Genomic DNA, 27,957 nt, shown 5'->3' on the forward strand with positions numbered 1-27,957 from the left:
CCAAGGGGTAAGGGTCCAGAGCAAAACACATTGGAAATGCCTGTTTACAGAGCACCTCCATGAGCTGCTTTCAGTGATTACAAGAATGGATAATCCTGTATTTGGTTTGATTCTTGGTGCTCTGCCAAGACCATGTCCAGGGCAATGTAGAGCCAAGATTAACAACATTGAAAGGAACTAATGCCCTCTTTTCTCCTTTCTACTCCCAGCCATTTTGTACATGAGAAAACCAAGAAACATAAAGTGACCTGCCCAATATTATATGGCTGATCAACGAAAGAACTAGGCCAGTTTTTCTGACTCTCTGTGGTTACAAGTACCCATTTGTACCTAGTTCCTAAGCAAGAGGCTACCATGCCACCTGTAACAGTGACTTTATAACAGCTTTTTGATGCTGTTGGTTCAGCCAGAATATGGCAAAGTCAGCATGCTAGTAGTAGCTATCTCTGGGGAATCATCCAAAGTGAATCTATTCCACTAGTAGGTTAAATGCACATGGGTTCACCCAGAGGGTTTGCGGCTGTAGAAGACTGATTCACACTAAGCACTCTCAGCATTCCCTCATTTATAGGCTAGACACCAATATTCATATATAATAGACCCTGGGCCTCATCATCAGGCGGGGCACTGGGGCATGCCTGTCATGCTGCACAAGAATTCCACATGTCCATGTAACAAAAGTTCACAGGGTGGACAGAGAGGATGGCGGATATTTTTCACCTCGAGAGTTATTTTAAAGAACCAAACTGTCCTTTTCCTGAATACTGTTAAAACAAATTTAAAGTTGAAATTTCTTTCACTGTTTTTCTAAACATCATGGTGAGGCCAGCGCGGTGGCCTAGTAGATAGGGCCACAGCCTGCAGTGCTGGTGCTGGTTCGAGTCCCAGCTGCTCCACTTCTGATCCAGCTCTCCACTATGGCTTGGGAAAGCAGTAGAGGATGGCCCAGGTCCTTGGGCCCCTACACCCACGTGGGAAGACCCAGAGGAAGCTCCTGGCTCCTGGCTTCGGATCAGCACAGCTGATTGCAGCAAATTGGGGAGTGACCCAGTGGATGGAAGACCTCTCTCTCCCTCTGACTCTCCTTCTCTCTCTGTGTAACTCTGACTTTCAAATAAGTAAATAAATCTCTAAAAAAATCGTGGTGATGTCTTTTTGGCCCTTGTCACTCCAACACCCCCAGTACCATGTTAACAGGATGTTACAGTACAATTTCCAGTGTAACTACAGGTCGTTCTACATTGATATCACTTTGGAGTGGTTATTTCCAGTTGCTTCTTTAACCCACTGCATCCCATCATCCTATATATAGGACACCTATAAAAACTTAAACCATAAATATATCACTCATTGTAGCTTTGAAATAAATGGTATGTTGTTGTAATGTTCACAGAATGGAAAACTTGGGACTTAATGGTACTCTAAACTTACCAAACTATCCCCAAAGAATAGCTGGAAAAATCACTTCTGGGAAGGCTTCTAGTAAAACGAGCAACTAAAGCCCTCCACAATGTGTGACTTCAGGTTAACCTCAAAGAGGACTGATACTGGTCTTTTGTTCTCTTCCAGATTTTTTACCTCTATTATTTTGGGGCCTTAAATCTGTCTTCCCTTTTAATATAACCATATCACACACCAAATTCAGGTCTTTGGTGCCTAGAGAAGAATGGAACACTGCAGGTAGCCCTTGTTCCCTGGCCCAGCACAAGAGTTAAGATTGAATTCTCTGTAACCCTTTGAGGCCATTCATCCTTGTCATCCCAGGGTACCACATTCTCTGGCAAGTCAGAACCACATCACTGGATCTGGCTCATCACCCAATAAGGTCTTAACTCTTCAGGACAGGCCTTTTCATAAAGCCCTCTGGCTGACCTGGGTGAGCTACCAGGCCCACGGGCACCTGTGTCAAAGGAAACTGCTCTTTAGGTTTTACAGTGAACAGAACACTCAATGCACAGTAATAGCACAATAATGATAAAATGAGCCAAATGAGTAGCAATAATAGTAGCTCTTGAATGGTCTTGTCATTTTTGAGCAAGGATAGACCAGGTTTCTGGAGAGCAGGGCTTCACCTCACTGCTGTGTGTGCCTTGTAGTCTGTGCTCAGGCAGTTACCATACCAAAGCTGGCAGGAAGAGCTATGCTGACCTCTGCCACTTACCTAGCCACAGTGGATACAGAGCTCTCAGGCACAACTGGCCTGGGACCACGAAGCCAGTCTTGGCCCAAACCGGCCTTCCAGGGCCAGAAAAAACATTAGAGGGCCTTGTAGCTCTCCCCCTCTTGGTGGGATGAGGGGTGGGGAGGGGGGCGAGAGGGCAGGAGTCTATAAAAAACAAAGGCCTGCCCAAACAACATTCCCCAGAACTGGCTGACCTAGGGAACTGTGTCCCAAACTCTTCCAGTGTCCTTCCCAGGACTCTTTTTATGCAATTTTGGCCTGTCTCTTCCTTGGCTCTCCCAAAATAGAAGAAAAGAAAGTATAGTGAGCAACCAGAGGTGAGAGAATGAGTCTGGCTACAGTCCACCAGCCCTGAAAGTATCTGAAACTCCTCACATCTTAGCAGTGAATAGTCAAAATATGTGCTTAGGTCCCTCCTAAAAGCTGAAGACATGCCATGCTATATAGCTCTGAGCTCCGATTCCATGGGCCAGGGGCCCCAGGATCTTCTTTAATGCTGACTTCAGCAGCTAAGAAGCCCCTCACAATGCTCTGCACCTCTTCACAGCATATACCACAGCTTGAATTATCTGTGTGTGTAATGATTTGATTATCAAATGAATAGAGCAACTAAAGTCAGGAACCAAATCTGATTTTGTTTCTCCCAGAAACTTGCCCTGGGTTTGGCGTAGAGGAAAGTCACATAAATACTTGTAGAGTAAATGAACATATAAATGAATGAGTACCCATCATTTGTGATTGCTGTGGTTTATGAGAGGAGTTTAAAAACTATACATATTCAGAGACAGCAGTCAAGATTGTCAGTGTTCTGGAGACCTCATCATGTAATAAAGGATTGAAAGAACAAAGCACAGAGACAAAGATGAGGAAATGTGAGAGGCTGGCCAACTCTTCCCTGATGTCTCACGTAGAAAGGATTCCTGAGCCTTGATCCTTGATTTACGCTACTCCAGAAGGCAGGATGGAAACTAAGGAGCACGAGTCCCAGGCAGGTTGCAGCTCCAAGAAGATGAATATTCCCCATGGCTAGAACTACCCAGAACAGGACAGGCTGCCTCTTAAGGAGGGCTTCATCTACCAGAGGGAATGGACAAGCAGAAGTGGGAAGCCACCCTGGGGGAGTGGGACAATGATGGGCATGTACCTTGCTAGAGAGTTAGACAGCTAACTGACCACTGAGATTACTTGAAGATTCAGGCTCATTTCTCTCATGCCCCAAGAGAACAAAAGGACAAGTTTTCATGTAATATGAGTCCTGTAAGACCAAAAAGGAAAACAAGCCTTTCTTATTTAGCTTTTCAAAAGCCTTATTCTCTGTTGTACTCACATCTTATAACTCTCTTGTCTTGGGTATAAGCAAACTAAGAAAAGAATTCATGTGAGATGTTAATCGAGTGGCTGACATTGTGGTGCAACAGGTTAAGCCACTGCTGCATCCCTTATCAGAGTGCCAGTTTGAGTCCTGCAGCTGTTCCACTTTTGATCCAGCTTCCTGCTAAGGTACCTGGGAAGACAGTGATGGCCTGAGTGCTTGGGTCCCTGCCACCCATGTGGGAGAACAGAATTGAATTCTTGACTCCTGGCTTCAGCCTGGCCCAGCCCTGGCTGTTTGAAACCATTTGAGGAATTAATCAGAGAATGGAAGATGCCTCTGTCTCTCCTTCTCTCTCAGTCACTCTGCCTTTCAAAAAATAGTTTTTATTTAATGATAGCAATCCATATTTTGTTGTTTTTTTTTAAGATTTATTTACTTGAAAGAGTTACACAGAGAGAGAAGGAGAGTCAGAGGGAGAGAGAGGTCTTCCATCCACTGGGTCACTCCCCAATTTGCTGCAACAGCTGGAGCTGTGCTGATCCGAAGCCAGGAGCTTCTTCCGGGTCTCCCACGCACAGGTGCAGGGGCCCAAGGACTTGGGCCATCTTCTACTGCTTTCCCAGGGCATAGCAGAGAGATGGATCAGAAGTGAAGCAGCCATATGAGATGCTGGCACTGCAGGCAGCAGCTTTACCTGCTATGCCACTGTGCGGGCCCCAGCAACCCATATTTTGAAAGAGGCTGTCTCAGGCCGGCGCCGCAGCTCACTAGACTAATCCTCCTCCTGCGGCGCCAGCACACCGGGTTCTAGTCCCGGTCAGGGCACCGGATTCTGTCCCAGTCACTCCTCTTCCAGGCCAGCTCTCTGCTGTGGCCCCTGAGTGCAGTGGAGGATGGCCCAGGTGCTTGGGCCCTGCACCCGCATGGGAGACCAGGAGAAGCACCTGGCTCCTGGCTTCGGATCAGCGCAGTGCGCCCGCCGCAGCGGCCATTGCGGGGTGAACCAACGGCAAAGGAAGACCTTTCTCTCCCTCTCTCTCTCACTGTCCACTCTGCCTGTCAAAAAAATAAAAAGAAAAAAGAAAGAGGTTGTCTCAAGAAAATAATGGACAAATCTAACAGCACAATAGTACTTAAATGGGGAATCTTTATGTCCTCCAATCAATCAGCCAACATGGGCTCAGAACCTAGCCTGTGTCCAGCATAGTGTTAGGTATGGGGAATGGACCCTGCATTGAGAGGTAAAAATTCTGGGTTCAAGTCCCCACTCTGCTATTATACTGACCATGCAATCTTGATTAGTTAGTTAGCTTCCCTGTATCTCACTGTCCATATCTGAAAATTAGGGTTACTTACAATATCTGTCTCACTGGGCAAAATGGAAACTAAATAAGAAATTACTTTGTAAAATGTACAAAAGAATCTGTCTTCAGATAGCTCACCATCTAGCCACATCACATGACAGGTCTCAACTGAGCTGCTTTTCTTTATTCCTTTTCTTGAACACAAACATGCAATAGAACACACAAGGGGCAGGCATAGGACACCGGCAGCTCTTACCCAGGGGGAGGACTGAGTCAAGCCCTAGCCACCTCTGATCCTTGCTCAGAGTTTAATCTTCCCTCCTGGCACTGGCAGGCTCCCTAACATTCTCTCGACTCCACTGCCCCAGGCAGCCCAAAGGGTTTGGAGCTCACCACCCTCCACACCACCTCAGGAACAGAAAATGTCCTCCACCTCTGACCTTCCCATCCTTGCTCGGAGGGAGACAGTTCCAATAAATGGAAAACCAGCTTGACCAATTCAGGAAGCTAAACCCTTAAGTTTCTTTATTGCAAATAAAAGGTTTCATTATTCTGTTGCATAGAAATGACTCAGAGCACATTAAAACTGACTTCCACAATGACACTATGCTTAAAATTCTTCATTAATAGTGTGGCAATACGAAAAGAATTCAGCTAAACTGTAAGACTAAGAATTTAGCTGAGATTCAAGAATAAATGTCCAAAAAGAAATGAACTACACAGGTGAGATTTTGGCATAGTGTTTAAGACCCACTTGGAAAGCAGACATCCCATATCACAGTGCCTGGATTTGAGTCCCATCTCCATCCCAGGTTTCTACTAATGCATATCCTTGTAGGCAGCAAGTGATGGCTCAACTTGCTGTATCCCCACCACCCAATGTGGGAGACCTGAATTGAATTCTTGGCCAGCCCAGGCCTTCGTGGGCATTTAAGGAGTGGCCCAGCATATGGGAGCATTCTGTCTGTCTGTCTGTCTCTCTCTCTCTATATATATACATTTTTTTATTTTAAATGAGAAGAATCACCATTATCCATCACACTACTTTTCAACACTGAATGGCCTTGGAAACTAGCTTTTGTGGCAGATTCGAATTTGTTTCTTAATGAATTCAGTCTAAAATTATGATACAAAACAGTGCATAAATGTGAAATTTATACTGTGGTAGTTATTTCAAAGACAACTAACATTGTTTGAATCATACTTTGTATGTTGTCAACAGTTAATATAATAGAATCTTTACTTCCACACAAATTTGTAGCTGAAGTACTTCTGAACTCAAATTATAGTTCTAACAGCAAGTTTTGGACAATAATGCAAGTGAAAAAGAAATTTCCCTATTTCAGATTCCTTTAACTGTACAATTAGGGAACTTTCTCCTAACCTTCAATTGGAAGTGATTAGTATTTACGGTAATATAAGAGATGAACCAAGTAGAAGTTATATAGATACCCTCCAAGTGATGAATATGTTCAATTAAAATCATTTATTTTGTGGATATCAGTATTTGTCAGTATATGTCTGTGCAAAAATTTTTTTAAGCCGGCACCGCAGCTCAATAGGCTAGTCCTCCGCCTTGCGGCACCGGCACAACAGGTTCTAGTCCCAGTCAGGGCGCCAGATTCTGTCCCGGTTGCCCCTCTTCCAGGACAGCTCTCTGCTGTGGCCAGGGTGTGCAGTGGAGAATGGCCCAAGTCCTTGGGCCCTGCACCCCATGGGAGACCAGGAGAAGCACCTGGCTCCTGCCTTTGGATCAGCGCGGTGCGCTGGTCGCAGCACGCCGGCCGCGGCGGCCATTGGAGGATGAACCAACGGCAAAGGAAGACCTTTCTCTCTCTCTCTCTCTCTCTCTCACTGTCCACTCTGCCTGTCCAAAAAAAAAAATTTTTTTTTAAATAGAGTATGCAAAATCTCATTACACATCAGCATTAGCAGATGGACATTAGCAATAGATTTGATGGTGGGGAGCAATAATTTTTATCCCATATAAATTAAATGTCATCCTCCAAAAAAGGAATTTTATTTTACTTACTGGTAAATCTATATAATAAATAATAGTGAATCTATATAATAAATAATTGCATTAAAATAATATTTTGGATTTTGCCAATAAAGACTTTGGGAATTTGTTTTCTTTATTGCTATGTGTAAGTATTAAATAATGTGCTTGGCTCACAAATACCTAAAATATTTATTTTTAAAAAATATTTATTTTATTTACTTGAAAGAGTTACAGAGATGGGTAGAGACAGAGAGAGAGAGAGAGAGAGAGAGGTGTCTTCTATCTGCTGGTTCACTTCCCAAATGACCACAACAGCTGGAACTGGGCCGATCTGAAGCCAGGAACTAGCAGCTTCTTCCAGGTCTCCCATGTGGGTACAAAGACCTGAAGACCTGGGCCATTCTCCGCTGCTTTCCCAGGTACATCAGGTACCTGGATTGGAAGTAGAGCAGCCGGGACTTGAACCAGTGCCCATATGGGATGCCAGCACTGCAGGCCAGGGCTTTAATCCACTGTGCCACAATGCCAGCCCCTAAATTGACTTTTGATATTACTCCCAAAGTCCTCCATCATTGTTTGTCAAAAGAATAGTAGCCTTAAGCAAGCTTACTTTCTTGAACACATTTCTTCAGCTGCTGCAATGGAACATGATTTAATTGACTTCCCATTGATAAATCGCTTTCCTTGCTTGTCTAACAAATGAATCAGTCAGAAACTTAGCTTAGTTCCACTCTCATTTTCATTTTTTTGGTAAAGATAAAATTTTAAATTTCCTAATTGTTTGGACCATTGCTTCCTTTGACTTGGGAACACTGAGACGTGCTTAGCCTGATAATGTCAACATACATACTTTCAGGACAGCTATAGTGTCATTGCCTAATAAACATGATGCTTTTTCATCAGAGGTCACACATTGTTGTGTCTTAAAAGTATGATATCCAAAGTCCAACTGTCACTTCTTTTTGGTTTTGACATAAAGAATGTTCACTGATAATAAAAAATAAAATAAAATGGTGTAGTACTAAATAAGTGTAGCACTCCAAACTATGGCAATGAAACCATGCGATTTTCAGCACACCTCCACCATAGTGTGAAGCTGCTGTAGAATGAAAGTAGCTATAGATAATACTTTATGAAATGAATGAGCATGACTGTAATTATACAATAGACTTTACTTACAGATGCTACAATTTGAATTTCATATGACTTTTATATGTCACATTTTTGTATGTCACTTTTATATGTCTTTTGATTCTTTTTCAATCAGTTAAAAATGTGAAACCATTCTTAGCTTGTCGACCTTATAAAAACAGTCAGCAGGCTTAATTTGGCTCATAGGCCATAGTTTAGCAACCCCTGAATTAGATGATTGTATGTCCTTGAATAGTTTTGTTGTAGTTAGAGCTGTTTGGAGTTAAGGAAATGGACCAGATGATATCTACTTAGCCCATCAGTCTAAGAATCTGACACACATGTGATAGACTACCGGTGCTGCAGTGTAATCAAGACCATCAGTAGAATAAGCCTTTCTTTGTATCCAGCATGCTTCAAAAAAATTTGAAACAAAAGATCTACTCTCAAGGAAGTTGCAGTCAAGTTGGGAAGATTAGATTTCCACACAGAGACACTCAGAGGATGATGCAGCGCTAACATATACTGTTAACAATGTTTAAGGTCTCTTAAATATAGGCAATACCCAATAAATACTGGTGAGGAAATCAGTAAGTGAATGATGCCTGGTGTGGCTGTCTCTGAATTTAATAGGATGTCAGTATGGTGCAAGCCCTAAACCAATGGTTCTGAGGTTTGACAGTCTGGATTCAAACCTTGCCACTGCTATTTATCATCTTTATGGCCTGTGACAAATTATTTGAAACCTTTTAGCCTTCATTTTCTCATCTATAAAATGAGAGTGATATTATATTACCTTTCTCATAAACTTGTAATAAGCATCGAATGAGATAATGGATGTAAAGTACTTAACATGGAGTTTAAAGAGCTCAGAACATATTAACTAAAAGTATTATTATTAGAGAAGAAAAAGCCAATGGGCACCTCAGGAATTAGAGCAGGCTTTATGGAGGAGATGGATCTTCAAAGAACATGGGTAGAGGGGCCAGCACCGTGGCTCACTTGGTTAATCCTCCGCCTGTGGTGCCGGCATCCCATATGGGCACAGGGTTCTAGTCCCGGTTGCTCCTCTTCTAATCCAACTCTGCTGTGGCCCAGGAAGGCAGTGGAGGATGGCCCAAGTGCTTGGGCCCCTGCACCCTCATGGGAGACCAGGAGGAAGCACCTGGCTTCGCATCAGCACAGCGCCAGCCGTAGCGGCCATTTGGGAGGTGAACCAATGGAAGGAAGACCTTTCTCTCTGTCTCTCTCTCTGTCTGACTCTATCTGTCAAAAAAAAAAAAAAAAAAAAAGAACAGGAGTAGAGAGAACAGTAGAAAGGGGAAAGCAGGCAGGAGCACTAGACACAACCTTGCTTTGCTTGTTGGGGAATATTTAGGAGCCCTCAGGCTTCCTGATGAATCAGCTTTAAGGCCAGTGCAGAAAGGATGAGGAATAGGGCAGGGATGGTTCATGTTGACCTTGCAGAAAAAAAAACAGTTTGGGGATAGTTGGGATCCCTTTGAGGTGCCTTGTCTGAACTGATGACCCAACCACTACCATAGGCCTATCAGTGGTGAGACCAGAGCCAGGGGAGCCACCCTCAGGGGGCTTACTAGATATGTCATCAACATCATCACCACAGACAGCAGCAGCCATGTTAAATGACTATGAGTGGAGCACTATGCCATAATTTACTTTAAATAATTAAGATAGTACAACAGAGCATGTCATAACAGGAAGTACAGACCTCAGGAGATGGGGATTCTGATTCCAGCACTGCCTAGCCATGTGTCATCCTGGGGTGGAAAACCTTTTTTCTGCCAAGGGTCATTTGGCTATTTATATCATTCACAGGCCATACGAAATGATCAACTGAAAAATGAGCCTGCTATAGATTTATTGAACTTCAAGTCCTGCCTGTGGCTGCCTTTGCAGGGCCAGACCAAATGATTTCATGGGGTCCATGGGCCAGATGTTCCCCACATCAGCCTCCTTTTCCACATCACAAAAAAACTTGATAGATACTGCAGATACCTATTTCCAAAGCAAAGTTTAAGATGTTTTAAAAAGAAAAGCAGTAGTCGAATGACTGTAAGTGACAGAGTCCCACCCACCAGGCCCCTTCACCTCAGCCCCAAAAGGTGCCAAGGATTACAGTTTGAAAACCACTGGAGGAGAGTGAGGCAGTGCTGGGCTACTCCAGCTTGAGGATTCTCTGCAATGGCAATTGTCACTTGGAACCAAAGTGCTATAAAAGATAAAATGTGCTACCCGTGCTCAGAGAGAGAGCAAAAAAGGACTCAAAGTTTGTCTGCTGCTGCAAGTGGATGCTGAAGGGTGGGTAGATTTGAAGAGCTTGAGAAGAAAATGAAACACATTTCCAAGGGGACTTACCACCAGAGTGGAGGTGTGGAAATGGGTCTGGGGCTCAGCAAAGAGACCATTTTAACCAAAGAAGGTGAGGTTTCAGGGGACATGGAGTGTGAGATCAGTGACAGGTCAGATTATGATGACACAGATAAAGAAAGTTCTCCTGTTGCCATGGCCCTTGGTGCCTACCCAGCTCAGTGAGGGATGCAGCGCAGTGAGGTCAGTGAAGTCTACAGCACGTCCCACCATGGCTGTGATGGGCGATCAGCAAACTGCCCTGGCGCCTGTCACATCCCTTGCAACTTCATCAAGTGCCACATACCTGAGCTCTGTTGTCACAAAGCCCCATGAGGAGGGCAAGAGGTGGGGTCCAAGTAACAGGGACTTAGTACCCAAAGCAACTGTTCCCAGATTTCCTGAACAGCAGCCAGCATGGGCCCAAGGAGAAACAGAACTATTGCCTTAGGGAAATCTGAGAGGTTTAGCAATGTATTGTGTCAGTAGATCTTCCAGTTTAGGAGGAGCTAAAAACCTTTAAACTGTCATCATGTCCTTAATCCTAAAATGCCATTAATCCTCTGTAGCACTCCTGAGTTCTTATGAGCATATGGGCAGCAACACCTATAATCTCCATTAAACTGAGAAGAAGACAGGGAAGAATGAATCATGAAGGATGCCTAATACAACAAGAAATGTGATATGGGGACGGACTCAAAAAGTGGGGAGATAGTTAATAAAGAAAAGCGTGTACAGAAGATAAGGACAGAGGACTGGAAATGAAAAAACACAAAACTCCCAACTTGGGCTCAGTCTCAGCTAGGAAGCCTTCCCTGAGCTCCTTATAGACAGGAGGATGCCTTACTCTGAGCTCCACAGCAGCCTGCAAATGTGCCAGCACAGTAGTCCTCACACTGCTGGGGAGCCATTTACCTACTTCCTTCCCAGATGGAAGAGTCCACAAAGGCATGCATCCTGTTTGTCTTGTTCGTGGTGTGTCCCCAGTGCCTCATGCTCACTGAGTAAACTGGTGAACCTGAGACAGGGAAGGAAACAAGGCTCAGACGGATACGGTTAACATGAGTACCCAAGCCTCTGAGAATCCACGAGCTCACCAGTTGTGGCCAAGAGAAAACTTCACCTCTTATCAAATGTCACCTTCCCCAGCCACCAATTATAAATCACAACCATCCCTGCCCTCATTCCACCATACAAGGACTTCTATCCCTTCCCCTAATCATTTCTCACCAGATCACCTGACACTGATACTACATATGCTACTTACTTGTTTTATTTGTCTCTCCACCCTAGAATGCAGAGGTGTCATAGAGCAGAATTTCACTACGGTAACCTCCGTGCCAAGAACAGTACCAGTACTTTATGCATAGTAGGCTATTTTTTTTAATTTGTGACAGGCAGAGTGGACAGTGAGAGGGAGACAGAGAGAAAGGTCTTCCTTTTGCCGTTGGTTCACCTTCCAATGGCCGCCGCGGCCGGCACACTGCGGCCAGCGCATCATGCTGATCCAAAGCCAGGAGCCAGGTGCTTCTCCTGGTCTCCCATGGGGTGCAGGGCCCAAGCACTTGGGCCATCCTCCACTGCACTCCCGGGCCATAGCAGAGAGCTGGACTGGAAGAGGGGCAACCGGGACAGAATCCGGCGCCCTGACCAGGACTAGAACCCGGTGTGCTGGCGCCGCAAGGTGGAGGATTAGCCTATTGAGCCATGGCGCCGGCGCATAGTAGGCTATTAACAAACACTTGTAAGATGAATAAATCATGAAATGAATGAACTTCTCCAATCCAAGGTCAATAGTCGTTCCCCCAAACTTTTCAAACATAAATGCTTCTTCCAGGATTTCTTCCCATGTCTCCCACTCCTGAAGACTCATGGAAATGTCTTTCTCTTATTCTCTACCCTGACTCTTTCCAACCCTCCATCCCTCCTGTTTACCCCTGCTCCTTGCCCTATGACTTCTGTCTCTCTCATGACCCGGCACATAGAGACATCCAAAATAGCCAATCAGCAACGATCACTGTGTGTTTTCACCCTAGAGCCTGCCTCTAACAGAGGCCCCAGGAGGAGAGCTGTGGTACCAGTGCCAAATGGCTAGGAATAGCACCCACAGTTTCCAGAACTCTCTGAATGGATTCTTAGTTTTTAAGTGCCATCACCTCTTAGAGTGAAGAATTCCCCTCCCCCAATTTATGGCCTGTTATGGGGGAAAAAAAACTCATTTTCTTTTCTTAGCTTGCATTTCTCTAGTCTTAAAGGAATGTGAATGTCTTTATTCTAATATTTTAGGTATTCATGGGTATAGCTATATTGATATAATAATATCTTGATCCTCCCATCTGTCAGTTAATCCCTTCCCTGCTATCATCCTTTCCAAATGAAAAGACCTAAGCTGACCATACAGCCCCCTCAATAAGCATTTGCCCATCCTGGTGAGTACTCTTCTAGACACCAAGGCTACAGTGTGCTTACTCACTACTTGGGGACAGACAATAAAGAAGGAAATGTGCAGCAAACCAGGAGATGATGATAAGCACTGAGATGAAACATACAGCAGAGTAAGGGAATGGAGTCAGAAACTGACAACTTGTGGAAGGAGTTTTCCATTTTTATAGGGTGGCCTGGAAGATTTTGCCAATAATGCAGCATTTCCGTAGAAGTCTGAATGATGAAGAATTAACCCCTGTAATTATCTGAGGGAACAGCATTCCAGGCAGTGGGAACAGAAAGTGCCAAGGCCTTGAGGTAAGAAATCCTTTATCATCATTTCCTAGCTACCTTTGTCTAAAATTTTCCAATTATTTCCTGCTTTGGGAAATGGAGACAGAGCCCTTGGAAAGCCCCCCCCCCTTTCAGCAGGGAGGAAAGGTGAGCCAACAGCCAAGTGCAGCCCAGACATGATAAAAATACAGAAGACACAGCCAGGAGTCTTGCAAATGGATGTATGCTCTGAAGCACATCCTCATGAAGCAATGCAGAAATTACTGGGCCCCTTCTGTTGGCTATGGAGGACAGCTCAGAGCCCACACACTGTTTCATGTGGCTAACTCAGATTGGCTTTAGAAACGATAATAACTATAATCTCTTATACATAGTATGTGATCCTGTGTTAAGCTTCATGATAAGACTGCCACATAGAGCAAAATATTGGAGATGCCTAACACGTTTGAGTGCCTCCTATCTGCCAGAAGACTTCTAAGCACTTTATTGTTTGACAACTTTGTGCTGTGACACAGATAAGAGACCCTGTAAATGCCAGTGTCACATATGTTTACAACCGAAAGGTGGATTGCTGACAGGAACAGAAAAGGTGATATTGGATCTATTGAGATAAGCCTAGAGCAAAAACATTTGCCTGTCCCTATGAGCAACACTTCATGCGTTCTAGGAGGACTGAGGCACAGAGACACTAACACGAGACCAAGATCCAATAACAAAACCAAGCAAAAAGCTAATTCTTCCTAGGAAGGAATCCATCTAAAGTTGAAGCTGCCTACATGTGTCTAGGACAGGGCCACCGTACAATAAGGCACGGCCTGGTGACAGATGAAACTGTGAGTCTGGACAACCGACTGATTCAGTTGCAGCTGAATCAGCACACAGTGATGGCAAACTTGGCAAACACCTACTTAAGTCTACCACATCTGAAACACTTCTATCAGTCCTCCCAGCTCGATATCAGAATGAGACCTTCCTGTTTAATGACAGTTTGCAGAACCAGGAATGGAATGCAGTTCTGATTCTAGATCCAGCTTATCTCTCTGACAGTGCAATTCAAGTACTTCACACTACAAGTATTCCCTATCTACCAAATGTGTTATTTTGTACTTGTCCAGAAATGAAATCCATGTCACTTTCCTGCCACTTTCCTGAACAAAGAGACGGTCACCCAAAAATCACAATCACCACTGAACAACTGAAACAATCTGCCTTGGTTTCCCTTTGTCCTTCCCCTCCTCCATTTCTGGTCCCTCCATTGTGGAAATTGCACACCTCCACCTACTCAAGATTCATTGCTTTCCAGAAAGCTTTGACAAGAGCATTACCCTGATGCTAGATGGTGATCCTATGGATTGGGAAGGGCTAGGTTATGGCAAAGGTGAGAGTGTAGCTTAAAACAAATTTTATTTAAAAAAAAAAAAAAGGTTTCTCCATAGTTCACATCCTCAAGACTCAAATTAAAGCCTTCAAAAAATTCCTTTTTTGTTTCTCAAGTGGTTCAGGGCAGCAACTCACCATCCTAGGTGGCTACTGTATTAAATTATAATACTAATTAATCTCTGGTCATAAAGAACTTGAGCTCCTGACACATGCTACAAATGGAAGCCTAAATAAACTCAGCGGTATGCCCAAGACAGTCAGGGCCTTTGATCCCACATGACTTTCCAGAAAGTTAACAACAGCTAGGCCATCTTGGAAGAAAAAGAGAGCACACCCTGACTGCTGCTCCCTTGTGCCAGGCATTTGAGCTCATTTAATTTCTAGAACACTGCTAAGCAGAACTGGATTCCCATGCAGATCTGTTTGACCCTTCCACACTGGATCTCTCTACCTTGGATTGGATTTCTAATGTGAAAAAAGAACAGAACATAGAACTGTGGAACAATAAAGACCTTGTGTCATATACTAAAGTAAGGAAGTCTGGACTGCCCACAGCTCTACTATTGTCTTCTTATGTAATCCTTTGAGATCTTATAAAAATCACACTGTCTTCCATGAGACTGAATTTTTCTCTTCTCAAAGATAAGAAAGCTCTGGATGCTTAAAACTATTTTAGGGAAACTGAGAGGCCTTAGTTGCAAGGCCTTTGGTCCTTTCAGATGACAAGGACCCTCCCTGCACTCACCTTCACCAGCCCACCTCCTTGCGACACAGAGCCAGGTTTCAGAACACCCCATGAGGGGACTGCCAGTGTCTCCTGTTACATACCAGCAGGAGCGGCTGGCATGCTGCGTGGAAGAATGGAGACAAGATACACATAGGCACCCAGGCTTCTACAGACTTAGTCCAGCCCAGATAACAAGTCACAACAGAATCCTGTCTCTCCCCCTGCTGCCACTTTTCCTCCCCTAAGCCCTGAACTGTAGCCATCCTCTCCCCTGCTCCTGAGACAGGAAGGTGCTGCGGTTTCTGATGCTGCAAGAAATTAATGATTTCTTTCCTGTAGGGTAACTGGGGCCACGTGGAATATTTGTGACCACAACAAAGAGATTGAGATTAAAAGAAGATGAGTAGGCAGACCTCCCATGGCAAAGTGTTGTGGTAATTGAGCCAGGTCAAAGATGAGGCACACAGAAAGGTGTGAGGTTGCTTGGGGCATAAGCTTTGGGGGTAGAAGTGGTCAGAGAGGGAGAATGGTTGTTCAGGCTAGTCCCACTCTGGGGGTAGAATTGATGATGATAAAATTTTGCACATAACACAACTCTAGTCACAGTTCTTCCATAATCTCTTCCCTAAATCCTTTTCTCTGCTAAGAGGTCTGTTGTCCTCATTCATCCATCAAGGAGATAAATGAATAAATGCGGGAATGAACCAGCCAATCAATGAAGAAAACTCTTGTTTGACCTCCAATAACTTGATCCTTTTTTTAAAGATTTAATTATTTGAAAGGCAGAGTTAGAGAGAAAGAGAGGGAGAGAAAGATACAGAGAGAGATCTTCCATCGACTGAATCACTCCCCAAATGGCTGCAACAACTGGAGTTGGGCTGGGCTGAAGCCAGGAGCTATGAGGTTCTTCTGGGTCTCCCATGTGGTTGCAGGGGCCCAAGCACTTGGGCCATCCTCTGTTGCTTTCCTGGGCACATTACCACGGAGCTGGATTGGAAGTGGAGCAGCCAGTTCATGAGCCAGTGCCCATATGGGATGCCAGTGCAGTAGGCAGCAGCTCTACCTGCTATGCCACAGTGCAGGTCCTGATCATTCCTTCTTATTTCTTGACTATGCCAAGAGTTTGTTAGGTGGACAAGATAAATAGGTGTATCATGCAAGTGGCAACTGCCCTCACTTATGGGACCAGGGAATAAATCATGATGGACTGGGGACAGCACCACTCTCCAGGCCTAGATAATCACCAAATCCCCTAAGCCATCCTCTAGCAGCCTCTCATACTCTGGTTATGCTTTGCTGGCAAAGGCTTCAGAAGGATTATTCCCTTACTCAAGCCGTGGCAGTAGCTCTTTGTGATTATCTGCTTCTGTCTTCCTGTTCTCTCAGAATTCTGAATCCATATCCTACCATACCTGACAGCTGAGTGAATGAGACACAGCAAAGACTTCTCAGGGACACTAGGCAATCTGCTCCTGTGGGAGTCTTGGAATTGGCACCTGCCAAGGACGTCCTGGGCACTGCCTACCTGGGCCAAGTCTTCAGCTTACTTGATCCAGAACTCCCTGTACGCATGTATCACAAATGCATTCAGTTGCCCTACTGAGAGCTGTGACTCCTGGGCTGATCCTCAGGCCTCAACCCTTAGTTGGGTTTAGGAACTTTAGCATTCAGCTATTTTCTGGGAAAACGAAAGTGGTTCCTGTGTTCTTTCTGTTCAAGATACTAGCAGCCATTCCCTAGGCCGCCTACCCAACAATTGGCTCAGATTCCAAACCCATTCTCCTGCCCCATATTCTGTAAGGACCTACAATTTTTACACATCCTTGTCTTTATTCTTAAGAGTCAATTTAAAAACAAGTTCTAAATCCAAAATAAGAACTCCTCAGGGAGCACAGACTTGCTGAGATGGAATCCTGTCCATCCTTTTGTCATTTTAGCACCCTCCCTAATTTTTCAAATAAGAAGGGAAATTGAGTCACAAAGAAGAAATCTTTTCCATGTTCATAATGAAAATGAACAGAGAGGCCGGCGCCGCGGCTCACTAGGCTAATCCTCCGCCTTGCAGCGCTGGCACACCGGGTTCTAGTCCTGGTCAGGGCACCGGATTCTGTCCCGGTTGCCCCTCTTCCAGGCCAGCTCTCTGCTGTGGCCAGGGAGTGCAGTGGAGGATGGCCCAGGTGCTTGGGCCCTGCACCCCATGGGAGACCAGGAGAAGCACCTGGCTCCTGCCATCAGATCAGCGCAGTGTGCCGGCCGCAGCGCGCCGGCCGTGGCGGCCGTTGGAGGGTGAACCAACGGCAAAGGAAGACCTTTCTCTCTCTCTCTCTCTCTCACTGTCCACTCTGCCTGTCAAAAAATAAAATAAATAAAAGAAAATGAACAGAGGACCCTGAGAAGACTTGCATTTGAGGGGCCAGGAAAGCCTGCAGGGAAATCAAGAGCAGATCTGACTGTTCTTGAAAGGGGAAGAAGCAAATGCCTGCGTATTGGCCTCCACATACCAGATTCCCCAAACTCACCTCTTCCTATCCTGACAGAGCTCACTCAGGGTGGAGGGGTGGGAGCACTAAAAACATTGATGGGACCCCAGATGAATTATTAACAAAGCCTCAAATACAGTGAAAATTTCACATATCACAGAGCATATTTACTTATCTTCTCCACTCAATTTCCCCTCTCCTGCTTTATCTCAGGAGATATTCATTCTTTTGGTCAGCAAAACATTATCAGGTGCCTACTACTGGAGACTTTTGGTATCTGCTGACTTATAAGGTTGTGCAAGACCCCTGAAGGGCAGAGCCACAGCAGTAATTCCACATCATTTGCCTGTGCCTGGCTACATCTCCTGCAGGCAGGTTTAACCTGTTGGCATCCTCAAGCTAAGGCCTTTAAACCAACAATCCCTCTCCAAAAAGTTTCTGAAAAACAACTCAACACAGTCTGGAAGTTCCTCAGAAAGTTAAACATACAGTTACCTTGTAGTATGGTATGAACAGGATTTGCCTCCCTGACTTGTACAAACATTTAAATCCCAAAGTCTTATATTAATGGTTAAAGGATTAATATTCATGGAAAATGGATTAAGGGTGGAAACTTGATTTAATCACAGCATCTAAGAAAAAAAGGTGGGCCCAGTGGGAGGTCTTCAGGTCACTGGGGGCTTGCCTGGGAGAGTAGTTCTCAGGACAGCATTGATTATTTAAGCAAGCCTGACTTCCCTATTTCCTGGGTCACCATATGATCCTCCCTCCACACGTGTTCTGCCTTCATCAGGTGTCAGACTGATGGGGCCATCTAATCTTGGACTATAAACTTCTAAAACTGTACCCTGAGGGGCAAGCATTTGGTGCAGTGGTTTAGAAGCCTATATCCCATATCAGAGAGCCTGAGTTCTAGTCCTGGCTACTTCACATCTGACACAGCTTCCTGCTATTCCTCACTCTGGGAGGCAGCAGGTGATGGCTAAAGTAAGATTCCCTGCCACCTGTGTGGGAGATCCAGATTGAGTTCCAGACTCCTGGCTTCAGCCTGGCCATGCTCCACCTGTTGCAGCATTCAGAAGTGAACCAGCATACGGAAAATTTTTTTCTCTCTTTTTCTCTCTCTCTCTGTCCCATAAAATAAAATTAAAATAAATAAATAAAATTTAAAAAGAAACTGTAAACCAAAATAAACCTAATTTTTTTCTAAGAAGCTCCTCTCAAGTATTTTAGTTGTAGTAACAAAAAGTTGACTAATATGCCATGTGACCCAGCAATTTCCAAGGCATAAACCCAAGAGAACTGAAAATAGAACATCTACACACAAAAATGTATGTGAACATTCACAGCATAATTATTCATAGTGGCCAAAAAAGTGGAAACAACTCAAATATACATAAAGGAAAAATGGAAAAACAAGATGTGGTATGTCCTTGTGATGGAATACTATTCAGACATAAAAAGGAATGGAGTACTGATACAAGGTACTACATGGATGAACCCTGAAAACATTATTCTAAGGAAAGAAGCAACTTGACCACACACTAGTAGTATACAATTCCATTTGTATGAAATGCCTGGGTTAGATCAATCTATAATGCCAGAAAGTAGATTAGTGGTTACCAGAAGATAGGAGAGGAACAGGATGACTGCTAACAGGCAAAAGATTCTTTTGGGTGGGGGGACAAAAATGTTCTATAATTACATTTGGTAATGATTATACAATACTAAAAAAAAAAAAATTGCTCACTTGGCTAATCCTCCGCCTGCGGCGCCGGCATCCCATATGGGCGCAGGGTTCTAGTCCCAGTTGCTCCTCTTCCAGTCCAGCTCTCTGCTGTGGCCCGGGAGGGCAGTGGAAGATGGCCCAAGTGCTTGGGCTCCTGCACCCAATTGGGAGACCAGGAAGAAGCATCTGGCTCCTGGCTTTGGATCGGCGCGGCGCCAGCCATAGCGCACATTTGGGGGGGAACCAATGGAAGGAAGACCTTTCTCTCTGTCTCTCTCTCTCACTGTCTATAACTCTACCTGTCAAAAAAATTTCTAAAAAAAAAACTGCATCTAAATGAGTGCATTATACAATATGTACATTATATTTCAACAAATTTCTTTAGCAAAAAGAAGAAAAACTCAGAAACCTGACCGACCTAATTAGTCCAAATTCTACCACACACAATCACTTTAAAGACAACTGTTTTGGTCAGTGGCACTATTAACCATGTTCTGGAAATTACCTAGGATTCAATGAGTTGTGCTCAACAACGACTTTTGACACTTTCTAGCTCATTTCACTTGAGGGGAAAACATGCTAAGGATGGTGGGCTCTTGAATCCAAAACAAAAAGCCTAGAGTAGAAGAAAAGGCCAGTCTACATGCTAGGTATGAAGAGCCCACTCCAGACCAAAACCTGTGCACTAGGGGCTGGCATTGTGTCACAGCGAGTTAAGCCACCTTCTGCAACACTGGCATCCCATAAGAGCATCAGTTTGAATCTTGGCTGCCCTGCTAATGTGCCTGGGAAAGCAGAGGAAGATGGCCCAAGTCCTTGGGCCCCTACCACCCATGTGGGAGACCTGGATGGAGCTCCATGCTCTTGGCTTTGGCCTAGCCTAGTCCTGATCATGGCAGTTATTTGGGATCAGTGAACGATTCTCTCTCTCTCTCTCTCTCCCCCTCCCTCTCTTCCCCTATCCTCCTCTCCCCTGTGTGTGTGTATATGTGTGTGTATGTATGTTCTCCTGTCTCTGTAATTCTGTGTGTCAAGTAAGTAAATAAATAAATCCTTTTAAAATAAATCCTGTGTGCTAGACACCCAGGAACTATATAAGTCTCCTTCCTTTGGCTCAGAACACATTTTCTGACAAAGCTAAAATATTGCTGAGGCAGTGTTACCCTAAAAAAAACCACTGACTCCCACAGATGTCATTAATACCGAAATGGCCTATAATTAACAGGAGGATAATTCACCTGCAAAGGAAGATTTTCAAGTAGGAACTTACTTGTGCAGGTGATAATGTGACCTTTTAAGAAATCTCAATGGTTTTTATGTCTATTAATTAGTCCCACTTCTCTCCAGGAGGTGCTCACTTGCCCTATCTGCAATTTATCCACCTGCTGTCCCAGCAGTACAAAGGGGCTTCCTTTGTAGTACAAATTGCCATCCTATGGATCCTGTGGGTTTCATCTCTCTAAATACATACACAACATCTCAACAAAAGAGAAGAAGAAGAAAGGTTCACAATAATCATCCTTAATGAGTTGGCCAAAATACAATGAGGAAACTCCCAGAAAAACTACACTAATTCAAAAATAGTACCTGTCCCAACCACTGAGCATATCTTCATCCCAAGGGGAATGAACAGCAAAGCTTGCAATAAGGTCGAGAACTACATCAAATGGGCAGGCAGAACTTAACCTCATTCCAAAGCAATCCCAGAGCTATCAATTACAACAGATGGTAGTTTTTCTGTTTCTAGGTTTTGTTTTTATAAGCATTTGTCTTGCCTCCCCAAATGGTTCATCAGTATGGGAACTATTTAGGTGCTGAAGAAACGTAAGAAAATAAAAACTATTTGAATGGTTAAGCACTAGGAGGTTCTCATTTCAAGGCTGATTCCCTTCATAGTGTGTCATTAGGAAGTTACTTTGTTCTTACTCACTTCAGTCTGTATGGAAAACTATTTCTCAAGCAGCAGTCGGCAATCACCTGTTCTGTCCCAAAAGAGGTGGAATTACACAAGGGTTACAAATAAAGGCTTTGGAATCAGGAAGATGTGGGTTCAGCCCACTGCAAGCTGTGTGACCATGAGAAGTTATTTATCATTCTCTGACTTCCGTTTCCTTGTTTGAAAATGAAAATAATCCTTTCTGCCTCAATGGCGCTGTTCCAAGAATTAAACAAAATAGCACAAAATAAAATGTTAAACATAGAATCTGAAATACAATAAGACCTCACTAGATTGTAGCTTTAAAATGCTTTGCCTGGGAGCAGTGTTGTGGTACAGAGGGTTGAGCCACCACTTGTGATTCCAGCATCTCATATGAGGATTGGTTCAAGTCCCAACTGCTCCACTTCTGATCCAGCTCCCTACTCATCCACCTGAGAAACAGTGAAAGATGGCCCAAGTACTGTAACCCTGTTACCTACATGGGAGACCCAGATGGAGTTCCTGGCACCTGGCTCCTGGCTCCTAGCTTCAGCCTGGCTCAGCCCCAGCTGTTGTGGTTATTTGGGGAGTGAACCAACATATGGAAGATTCTCTCTCTCTGTCACTCTGCCTTTCAAATAAACAAATCTTTTATAAAAATGCTTTGCAGAGCCGGCATTGTGGTGTAATCGTAAAGCCACTACCTGTGACATTGGCATCCTATATAGGAGCCAGTTCATATCCCAGTTGCTCTACTTCTGATCCAACTTCCTGCTAATGGCCTGGAAAAAGCAGTTTGAGCACCTGCCACCTATGTGGGAGACCCAGATGAAGCTCTGGGCTCCCGGCTCCTGGCTTTGGCCTGGCCCAGAGGCTGATTACTGTAGCCATCTGGGGAGTGAACCAACGAATGGAAGAGTTCCCTCTCTCTCTCTCTCCCTCTCTCTCTTCCTCTCTCTCTCCCTGTAACTATGACTTTTCAAATAAATAAATCTTTTTTTAAAAAAAGAGAGAAAAATCCTTGCCTTAGAAACAACAAGGCCATACTCAAGCATGACTACATTAAAAGCAGCACAAAAACATTGAAAATAAACAAAAATAGCATAGGTCATGATGCAACTGAAATTGTTAGTGAAGTAATAGTATACCAATTATTGCCCTCTCCATTTCCCACAGAGAAAGACTGAGAAGCATGAAGTTCTGAGACTTTTATCAAATTCATGAAAATAGCAGTTAAATATTACCTTTGAACCTTTCGCTAACTACAAGGTTGGCATTACAGAATCACAGAATGCTAATGCCAAAGGAAACTCCAATTCTTTCCCTTTACAAATATAAAAATTCTAGGTCAGGTTAAGTGATCTGCCCAAAATTACCCAGAATAGCTCATTGTTCCTTCAAATCTGCATTCTAGCCCTTGCAGCCTCCCTATCTTCCCTCTACTCTACCTATCTATACTGTACTAACAACAGTAATAAACACTTGTGAAGCAGTTTGAACCACAGAGGAGCATCCTGTGTATCCTATCTCCCGGAGAGAAAAAGTTCTTCAAGTTCAAGTATTTTTATGTCAGTGCTTGCAGGATCCATCTACTCAAACACCTACCAACTGACTAGCTGATCAACACCATTCTCTGCCCATCCTCTAAAATGTATTGTGTTAAATGAATGCAGACATAGCAGATCCTACTACTAAGAACATAATCTTTCTGTCCACTGCCCCATCAGGCAAATGGGTTTGCCCATCTAGCCAAAAGAAATCATTGCTAGGCACCCCAGGAAAATGCCAACAGAAAGGGGCCATAGCATTCCTATTCTCTGTCATGACAGCTATGTCTGTACACCTTACCCACCCACTCCTACCTCCCCATTTGTCTACGGGAGCAGCCAAACCTCCTCTGGGTCTTCAGTTCCAATAGGTGAGAAAAGACATCCCTGAAGAGCAGTAAGTATAGATACAAGAGCAGAAAGACAATCTCAGCATGAGGCAGCTCTGAGGATTTATGGAAACTTGGCAAGACCTGACTAGTAATGACAGACCCAGAACAGCAGAGGATGCAAGGTGCAGAGAGAATAACAAAACACAAAAAGCTGTATTTCTGACATAGCCCTATGGAACCCATGACAAGTCACTCAATCTAGCTGGATCTCAATTTCCTCACCTGTAAAATTATGAGGGCAAGAGGCTGGCATTGTGGCATAGTGGGTAAAGTTGCTGCTTGCAAAGCTGGTGTCCTATATGCACACTGGATCATGTTCTAGCAGCTCCATTTCCCATCCAGCTCCCTGCTAATGGCCTAGGAAAAGCAGCAGAAGATGGATCAAGTGTTTAGGCCCCTGCCATGATGTGGGGACCTGGACGAAGCTTCTGGTTCCTGGTGGCCATCTGAAGAGTAAACCAGCAGATTGAAGATCTGTCTCTCCCTCTCCCTCTCTCTCTCTTTCAAAATAAATAAATCTTTTTTAAAAAAAAATTAAGAGGCCATGACTAGATATGCTTTTCAGCTCCAGAGTTTTTTTTAACTCTACTTTTCTCTATATCCTTTTATCCAGTCAGACTAATCAGCTCACTTTAGTCCAAACAAAATAAAACAGTCTCACCTTTGGACTATTGGTCTTTCTCTTCTCCCACCTAGAATTTCTTCTGCTACTCCTCTGTCCACCTGAATCCTTTTAGGGACAACACAAACCTCATCTCTTCAAGGAAATCGAGGCCCAGCCATGCATCTAGACTTTTGATGTTAAGCTCTATGTATGTCCTATCTCTGGTGTTCAAAATGTTTTCCTAGGGGGCCAGAGCTGTGGTGTAGCAGGTAAAACTGCCACCTGCAGTGCCAGCATCTCAAATAGGTGTCAGTTTGCATCCCAGCTGCTCTACTTCCAATCCAGCTCCCAGCTAATGTGCCTGGGAAAGCTGAAGAAGATGGTCCAAGTCCTTGGGCCCCTGCACCTGTGTGGGAGACCTGGAAGAATCTCCTGGCTCCTGGCTTCTGATTGGCCTAGCTCCAGCCATTGCAGCCATTTGGAAAGTGAACCAGGGGATAGAAGATATCTCTCTCTAGGCACTAGGAATGCAAACATAAATAAAGGCAGCTTCCCCTTCTTCCAGGATCTCACAGCAGGATGATAAGGAACTGGGTTAAACAATTAGAATATACCATATAATGGGATGGGATAACTTCCTCAAATGACAAATTAATTATTAACGGAGCTTATTTTAAATAAGTATATCTACTCCCTGTGGTCATACTCCCATTGGTCCAGCAAGGGACGATGTTTTGAATCAGCTGATCAAAGACTAGAATCAAGCCACAGCCGGCGCCGTGGCTCACTAGGCTAATCCTCCACCTGCGGCACCAGCACACCGGGTTCTAGTCCCGGTCAGGGCGCCGGATTCTGTTCCGGTTGCTCCTCTTCCAGGCCAGCTCTCTGATGTGGCCAGGGAGTGCAGTGGAGGATGGCCCAAGTGCTTGGGCCCTGCACCCCATGGGAGACCAGGAGAAGCACCTGGCTCCTGCCATCGGATCAGCGTGGTGCGCCGGCCGCAGCGCGCGCAGCCGTGGTGGCCATTGGAGGGTGAACCAACAGCAAAGGAAGACTTTTCTCTCTGTCTCTCTCTCTCTGTCCACTCTGCCTGTCAACAAATAAAAATAAAAATAAAAGAATCAAGCCACTTCAGATTAATGGTTTCTCAACCAAAGAAGATCTGTCCAGGACTGAATGGGATTGGGGCATGAATACCAATAAGCATCTTCGTATCCACAGAAAATCATTTGATTTTTCTCTGCTTTCTCTTCTCACAGAGACTAAGTAACCCAGAGACTGTGGAAAACATCTTGGATCTCTTAGATCAAAATAAAAATGGACAAGTTGATTTTCATGAATATCTCTTGTTGGTGTTCCAATTGGCCAAAGCCTGCCATTGTAAACTCGGTAACGAGTCATATAGAAATATAACCTCCCAGCAAGAAAGGGGACAGGAAGGAAACCGAGATCATAATTTTCCAAGAAATACAGGCAGACAACACAGTCAGAGGCATGAGGGGGAAAGGCAGAACCCCCTTCCCAGTCTATCTGTAAGACAAAGTCAGGATGCCCAATATGACCAGTCAGAGAGACAAGATAAGGACTCTCACTATAGTTTGTCTGAGACACAGGGCCAGGATTATCACTACAATCAGTCAAAGAAGCAAGATACATATTCTCACTGTGGTCAGCTTGAGAGACAGGGCCAGCATTCTTGTTATGGTCAGACAGAGAAACAAGATAGGGACTCCTACATAGTCAGCCTGATTCCCACTGTGGTCAGTCTGAGAGACAAGACAGGGACTCCTTCCAGGGTCAGCCTAAGAGACAAGACAATGATTATGGCTTCGATAAGTCTAGGCGGCAAGGTCAAGACTGTAGCTCAGGTCGAAGATTGAATCATAAATCCAGCGATGGCCAGCATAAAATACAAAAAATATCATTGCCTTAGGTCAGTGTGAGAAACCACCTCGAGATTCTCATTATGGTCAGTCTGAGAAGGTTGGACAACAATAAAGCTGTGACCAATCTGTGAGCCTCAGACCAGACTCTTGCTCCAGCCAAAGGAACCAAAAGGAATCAGGCTATAATCAAAGATACAGGTACAGACTCGATTCTCAACGTGACCAGACAGACAGTAAAGGCCAGAGCCCTCACTATGGCAGATGGATAGACAGGACCAGAGTCCTCACTACAGTCAGACAGACAGACAGAGCCAGAGCTCTCACTATGGTCAGATAGACAGGGCCAGAGCCTTCACTACAGTCAGACAGACAGACAGGGCCAGAGCTCTCACTATGGTCAGACAGACAGACAAGACCAGAGCTCTCACTACTGTCAAATGGACAGATAGGGCCAGAGTTCCCACTACAGCCAGTCACAGGCTGGGGAAACAGAAATACAAGAACAAAATAGGTGCATCCAGAGGTCTCAGGAAACAAGAACAGATTCATATGTTGAGCGGTCAGGAAGATCAGGAAGACTAATTCAACAGATTCAAGGACAGAAAGTGAAGCAACGTCAGAGACAGGGATTCCAATCTAAGGAAGAGCAGCAAAACAGCCACTACATGCGAGAGCCTAAGGAAGACAGCCAATACCACCAACACAAACTCTTAGCACAAACTCAGCAAGAAAGGGCACCACACCACAAAGGGAGAGACTGGCAGTCATGCAGCAGTGAGCAGGGTCAGAGACAGGCCCAGGCCAGGCAAAGTCATGGTGAGGAACAGAGCCATCAGGCAGCAGAAAAGCAGGTCCCTCAAAGCTGGGGTAGACACAGCCATGAGGGACAGGAGAACCCGTGAAGAACAAAGCCATCAGACAAAGGACAGACAAACCCATAAAGATGAGCAGAACCACCAGAGACAAGACAAGCAAACTCATAAAGAGATTCAAAACTACAGCATAGACAAAACCAGGAAGATGAGCACAACCACAAAAGTCAAGACAGAAAAACCCATGAAGATAATCAAAGCCATCAGCAACAATGGGATAGACAAAGCCCTAAGAAGAAAGAAAGGTTTCAAGGATCTCGGGCAAGCCTATCAAAACAGAGGCAAAATCCACATTAATGAAGATGACCAGAGCTGAAGTTCACAGGGAAGACACTGTGACACAGCTTTGCATCTAACCCAGAGTAGTATGAGGCCTCAAAGAAGACAACAGAGCAGAGCTGATTCTACCAAGGCAGTTTTTCCCAACTTCTTCTAAAGCTATATACATGAACAGAAATCACATCAGTATTAGGCTATGTGAGCACCAGAGCTAAAGAAGAAACTTACATGATAACTTTATCTTTCCCACTGTTTAGGAGGTGGAAAGCATGCATGTCTTCCTTCTGGCCTCTGCAAGGATGCTCTTGACGGCTAGTGTTCACGGGCAGCACATTTCAGTTCTTTGAGCAGCAGTTCTAAAGTTTTCTGGATGAGTGAGATCTAACTGGTAAACTGGGTGAAATAATCAGATCTTAATTTGGGGGATTTGAATCATTTCCTGGTTTTCATCTATGTAGGCAGGTCCTGATTGGATCACTGACAGAACACTTCTCCCTGAAGTTCAGAAACAGGCGAGGTATTCTGAAGATTTCCATTACATCCAAGGAGAGAAAAGCTAGTCTTAAAAAGCTTGGCTCCTGTGGATAAAACATCAGAATAGCAAGCCTGATAGACTAGAATGACACACAGTGAGAGACTGCTAAGACAACCAGGGACTATGGAGGGCACCTCTGATGCTTACAACATTTCCTGCACCCAGGATTCTACCCCTCATCAGAGGGACTGTCCACTGAGCACCTAGCATTAGAGCTAACTAGACTCACTCCAACTCAATACTTGACTAATTTCTGATCACACAAAACAGAATGAAAGCATATGTCATCAGTTTTCAGATACCAAGGGCCCAAAACTGTCGATCCACAGCTCCCAAGAACTGAAAATTTTTCACAATAAAAATCTCTGTGCAGACTATGAAACTGTATTAAAATACCCAATAAATTATTTGTGAGCAATGACTGTGACAACTCTTCTTTCTTCACTGTGGGATTGTGACATCTTCACTTGTGGGCTACTTTCTGAGAATAAAACTTCATTTCTTCACTTCTAAAATTTCTTTGTTACCTAAGTTCCTGGGGATTGAAAAAGAAAATAATCTGGGGCCAGTGCTGTGGTGTAGCAGGTAA

General features: G+C 44.4%; 2 protein-coding genes across 7 annotated transcripts in view; one reads left to right on the forward strand and one right to left on the reverse strand.

The window, feature by feature from the left end:
• The window catches only part of LOC103350055 (uncharacterized), a 328,422-nt gene that overhangs the window by 273,060 nt on the left and 27,405 nt on the right, over positions 1–27,957 (reverse strand). For 3 of the 6 annotated variants that reach the window (XR_011390427.1, XR_011390424.1, XR_011390426.1), the window contains exon 1: positions 10,311–11,210. The exons of 1 other annotated variant lie outside the window; for it this stretch is intronic. The gene's annotated coding sequence lies outside the window, so the exon portion shown is untranslated. 2 more of the 6 variants (XR_011390429.1, XR_011390425.1) reach the window with 2 other exon arrangements.
• Positions 14,349–27,924, forward strand: RPTN (repetin). The gene is given in 7 exon segments (XM_070076777.1): positions 14,349–14,397; positions 25,018–25,641; positions 25,730–25,942; positions 25,945–26,010; positions 26,013–26,581; positions 26,583–26,682; positions 26,685–27,924. Coding segments are annotated over 7 exon segments (1,788 nt in total). The 3' UTR covers positions 26,852–27,924.

Source organism: Oryctolagus cuniculus, chromosome 7 (assembly GCF_964237555.1).
Source record: "Oryctolagus cuniculus chromosome 7, mOryCun1.1, whole genome shotgun sequence".
NCBI classification, from domain to species: domain Eukaryota; kingdom Metazoa; phylum Chordata; class Mammalia; order Lagomorpha; family Leporidae; genus Oryctolagus; species Oryctolagus cuniculus.